The sequence below is a fragment of the Saccostrea cucullata genome, unplaced genomic scaffold, assembly GCF_032062105.1.
Source record: "Saccostrea cucullata isolate Sc308-1 unplaced genomic scaffold, CSIRO_AGI_Scuc_v1 ctg15026, whole genome shotgun sequence".
Classification (NCBI taxonomy): Eukaryota; Metazoa; Mollusca; class Bivalvia; order Ostreida; family Ostreidae; genus Saccostrea; species Saccostrea cuccullata.
This window is the reverse complement of record NW_026918860.1, coordinates 4101-9832: the sequence shown is the minus strand read 5'-3', so window position 1 is coordinate 9832 and position 5732 is coordinate 4101. Positions and strand designations below refer to the sequence as shown.

Below are 5732 nucleotides of genomic sequence, written 5' to 3'. Positions count from 1 at the left end.
ACAGTTATCTGGATACAAGCTGCACCGTCGTCACAATTTCTTAATTTTCTTTTGATGCAGTCTAGACGTCATCGACCAACTTTATTGAAATCCTCTGACAAAAATCAATAATTTAGCCTTATGATGAAAAAGAGAATGCTTTGATAATGATTTTAACTACAGGTTGCTTTTCTATGATTTTTAAAAGTTTTTTCTATTTATTCTTAAGAGCTGAAATCGTTCTTTAAATAGACAAACTAATTCAAGAAATTTCCTTTTCCTGAATGTTTTATCACCCAAATGAGAAGAGTAATCGTTCTTTGTACAAATATGCAAATATATGATAAGAAAAAATAAAAAATATGGGAGTTCTCTTTAAGTTTTATTACGCAATTAAATATATTGACCAAAATTAAATTTTTAAAGATATAGATTAGCAAATTTGACATGTTCTGAATTCTTTTTTCCCACTGATCTTGATTTTCCTGACACATCAGGAGTGTGTTTCACTTCTGAAGCTGGTGTTAATCTCGGGCGGAGTCTCAGATTAGTTCCCTTCGTCTTCTGTTTTTCAGTGCTTTTGTTGAAGTGGTAAGTTCCGCTGACATACTCCTAGATACGCCAGTATACAGAAGTTGATGCATCCTGCTCTAAATTTTTTTTTTGCCTTCCTTTGTAGTTAATACATAAGATTAAAATGCATTTCATGGAATATTTGTCATAAAGAGTCATGAAAATACTAATACATCTGGTTTCTCATTGAAAGACAAGTATAATATTATTTCCCTTAAATTTTCAGTAACTTTATGAATACGTGTATGTCCTTTGAAAGGTTCTGTTTACACTAGTATACATTACCATTTTGGCTATAACATGATGACCCTGCAATTTTTTTAATTTGCTCGTAGATTATTACAATTAGCATTACATTTTTTTAAACCACATATCTAAACTAAATTTGGTACATATATTTTAACAACGGATTCATATATTATGAGCAAAACAATTGGAAAAATATTTAGATTCTTATCAAAATTATCAAAGATTTAAGACAGTAAAAATGGGGTCACAGAGCAGGGTACAAAATTAGTTATTTACTAATTTTACTCTTTTTCATATCTATAGGCATACCTTTTTAAAATTGTCCATAAACGAAATAGAATTTAATATTTAAATTCAGTATTGATTTATAAATTCAGAAGCTATAAGCTATTTTTATATGATTGAATAATTTCCATCTCTCTGATTGGCTGAGATCCAACTATGTTAGAAAAATACTACGTTGTATTGACCTGCACGTGACGTTCCAGGTGAATACAAGGATTTATTTCCTCTACATTGATCTAAAAATATATCGGGAAATTCCGAAGTGAATACAAATTGTTTTGGAAAGGTTTTTAAACGACCATGACTTTTTTTCGTGTGAACAAAACATAAGCGAATATAAAGTAAATGCAAACAAGTAATGAGCTGTATCAATTTATCAGTGAATCATATAATAAAACAATTATTGCTGTTTTTTAGGTCAATACAATGATTTAGCCATCTTTGAAGTACAATGATCACCTCGCCCTTCAAGCTCGGTGAATATTGTACTCCTTAGATGGCTAAATCATTTTATCATATACCCATCAATTTCCTTGTTTTGTTACTGTTAATTTTACAGATTTTGATCCGATTTTCTGGATCACCACACTGTATATTTTCTGAATCCATATCACCACTCTCTGAAACTTATGAGGCAGTACGCAAAAACATGACGTTTCTTGCGCGTTAAGAATTTCCTTGTTATTATGCTTTGTTTTATGGATAAATATTATACAATTGATCTCTAAAGTTTTATTCTGCTATATTTAGCTAGTTATAAGGGGGTATATAATAAATTTATCATTATAACAGTAACTTGATCCGAAGAGCCGTATCACGTCTCGTTGACAGGCGCGGATCATCAGATCAAACGAGACACTTCGCGTATCGTTTGATCTGATGATCCGCGACTGTCAGCTCGACGTGATACGACCCTTCGGATCAAGTTATTTACCGAAAAAAACAGCAATAATTGTATAATGTAATACATTTCTTTGTTTAAAAGATATCAATTTCTATAGACAGATAATCTTGATCAAAAAAATCAAAAAATCATGACGTCGTAAGACGTCACGTAGCAACGAGTAGCACTAATATTATTTTCTTCATTCGGAAACTTCTAAAAAAACTCCGAAAAGACTGATTAAACCATATATTCCATCTGGAAAATTATATATAATAAAATATTTTTTTATAATGGACCAGACAATTTTTGAGTGGTGAAGACTTCAATTGGACGATGAGCGGTCTGCAGAGAAACCCATTATAGTTCAAAATCTTGTCAAAAGAGTTAGTGCAACGTCGACGTCATGATTTGGGCTTCACTGATGCAGAACTTGTGAAGCAGAGTTACACGGTAAAGAATTTGAAAACATGATAATCTTATTTAAGGTGCTCGAATTATTGTAAGCATACTAGGGGTTAAGTGTTATAGATACGTTTTAATGAATGAGAAAAACGATACAAACCGTGTGTAAAATGAAAAGACACAAAGAGTATAAGAAACGTTCACGGCGTTGTTTTTTGACGTTACAATGTTTAAACCGTAACAATACATGAATGTTGCTTTTAACAACATGAATTCCATTAAAATAAATGTAATAAAACTTTACACATCTATGTTTCTACATATAAAAATGTGCTGATATATAACTTTGTAAAACATATGTAATGATGAGGAACATTGTCTACGTATTTTTGAGTGACCCTCGTATGTAGTACACTAATAATGTTCATTCTGGTTTAATAAACTTTTATTCTTTTTTACTGTCACTACTAAATCCACTATTAATAACTAAATTGATTATGATATGAATTTAGTCCTAGTTCAATGTTCGAATAAAATATCCGTTCAAAACCCCTAGGTTTACAAAATATCAGTTTTTATGGTTACTGGATATCATACCATTTCAAAGAACAGTATTTCAAAAGAGCTCATAAGCATGTATAAATGTTAATTATCAACACCAAAATTCAAAGTCTTAATTTGAATTAAATAACCTGCAATATTCTTTGTGAAGTAGGTTAAAAGGTGAAGTGAATTGCAACGCTGGCATTTGCCATGATATCGTATAACAATTAGTGCACATTCTAAATAGCATAGAATTACCCCTTAAATGTCAAAGATTTGCTGTACATTGGCTCTTTTAACTTTTAAGTAAAATAGGACAAAAGACAAGGTCAAGGGTCATGAGGTCAGTAATCATTAAAATTTACAAATGATGTCGTACCAAGCAATAATTGTCCAAAATTTCAAGTCAATATCTCTTACAGTTCTTGAAAGAAAAGGTGTGACAAATGGACGAACAGACGCCGGGTAAAGTGATCCCTAAGTGCCGCTGTGCTCCACAGGCAACACCAATCTCTCACCAGAGGGCGTTTTTTCGCTCCGCTCGTTTAAGCCTTCTCGTGAGAGATTGAGGCAACACAAGAAAACAAAATAATCGTAATATTTCAGAGTGCAGTGCATACATGTAGATCAAAACAAAATAATTTTTTTTCATGTTCGGAAATATATGATTATATATACATGTGTAAATATTCACAATGAGATATGGAAGTTTATTCCAATATTCAGCAGTAATTTTAATTTTGAGTAGAATGGTAATACCAAAAATTATTACAATTTCTTAAATAGTTACCATATAATCATTCGCACAATACATGTAACTATACGTAAAGTTAAATCAAGCAATATCTTGTGAGATTGGCTAAGGAATAAATTCCAATAAAAAACGTGTTGTTATTGTATTTAAAAAAAACTTTTTACATATATACGATTTTCTTTATTTTACCACTGTATAACTCAGCCACAAAGAGGTTGTCTCTGGTGTCCACACATATACTACTTGGATAATTTAGATCACAGTTATCAATGTAACAGAGGAACTGTCCGTCCTGATCTAGGATGTGGATACAGTTGTAGTTACGATCTACTGTCAGGATCTGACTCTGTCTGTCTGTTGTGATGCCGCGTGGATGAAATGATTTCTTGGTAGTAGAGGGATGACCAGTGTATCTAAATCGAAGTTTTCCTTCCTGATTAACCACCACTACTGCTTTGGTTCCATTGTCAGCCACACAGATATCCAAGTTCCTGTTCTCACTGATGTATTTACTTTCGTAACGAGATAAAAAAAAGAGGTTTGCCTTCACTATCGAATTAAATAGTTTGTTTCTCTTTGGAGCCAGAGTAACGGACAACTTTTGATCGTTTATCATCACTATACATGATATCCAGGTCACCAGAGGAAACACAACAGACACAGTGCGATGTCCACCCCTGGAGTGTGATCACTTCCTGTATCTGGTCATTCTTCACTATGTTAACAGTTCTTGTAACAGGGTCAGTGTAAATTAGATCTCCACTCCTTGTCACTGCTATGTTCCATGGACTGTCCCCTGACTTGGTTTGGATTGACTTCAGTAGTTTGCCCTGGAGGTTGTAGAGTTTCATGATTTTGTTATTACCACATGTCCAGATTTCTTCATCACTGAGACATGTAACACTGTTTAGTAGTCCAAACTCAGTGTGTATGGTGGTGATGACCTCTGGTTTATCAAGCAGTGGTTTGACTGGAGTAAAGGATACAGCTTTGTGTGTCTTCATTGTGTAACCATGTTCCTCTGTTGTAACGGATAATGCTGATAGAGAACCAAACATTTGATGGAGATGTTCTGTGTTGTTCTGATGAGGAGAGAAACTTGGTAAAGAGACATTGACTTTAGGAGGTAAACGTCTAATTTCAGCATTCCTGGATATGTATGTGGATAGCAGGGATACGTCATCGTAGTCCAGTATTTCCTTAAGGTTAGTAATGTTCTCTTCTAGCTCAGATATGGTTTGATTTATTTCACTTTCCTTCTCATCGAGAGCATTCAGGACCTTAGTTTTTATCTCAGCAATATCAGATTTTCTCTTTTTAACAACGATGTCTATTTGGCTATGCCATACTTCACCTTGTTTGGTAACATCTGTTGTGAGTTTCTCACAAAGTTTTTCCACGTCAGCCTTTTCAGCCTTGATATTAAGTGCAATTTTTTTAAAGTAGGAAATATGATTTTTATGTAGTTTTTTCAGATACTTGTTTAAAATTCCTTCAATGAATTTGGGATTCTGAAAGATATCTGTTAATTTAAACTTATGGTGTTTTTCAAAGGACAGGCAGGTAGAACAAACAGGAATGTCACATTTCTCAGAATAAAGTTCACAATGTTTCTGTGTGTGGTTTTTACATTTTGGGTAGTTCACTTTAGGATTACATTTTCTGTGTTTGTATGGTACAACTTTGTGACTTATGGATGAATCAAAAAGATGCTCCCCTACACAGGTCTTACATAGGTTAATCTGACAAAGTTCACAATGACTCTGTTATGCTGCTCTTTAATACAGGTCACAGAGGAGGAGTACTTGAGCTCTGTCCAAAGGGTCCATCACTGGGGTTTTGGTAAAAAATCAGATGACCTTGTATAAAATAAATGGAGGCATGGGTAATTGTATGACAAAGTCAATTTCGAAGAATAGAAAGGAACATATATGTTTGTAGTTTTAAAATTGCCGAGTATATTTCCTCATGTATGATAAAAAATGTAAGGACGGGAAATGATAACACTTTATAACATTGAAATAGTTTTTGTATTCAGTATTAAGTGTTAAGTGAATCTTT

At 33.1% G+C, this 5732-nt stretch overlaps 1 protein-coding gene across 1 annotated transcript; it reads right to left on the bottom strand.

Moving 5' to 3' along the window:
• Positions 1-3860: 3860 nt before the first annotated feature.
• On the bottom strand, positions 3861-5040 carry LOC134272634 (uncharacterized; the record flags this gene model as incomplete). The annotated part of the gene is made up of 3 exons (XM_062754847.1): positions 5026-5040; positions 4296-4984; positions 3861-4183 (listed from the first exon to the last, which is right to left on the bottom strand). Coding segments are annotated over exons 1-3 (1027 nt in total), but the record flags the coding sequence as incomplete, so codon positions are not given.
• Positions 5041-5732: the final 692 nt, after the last annotated feature.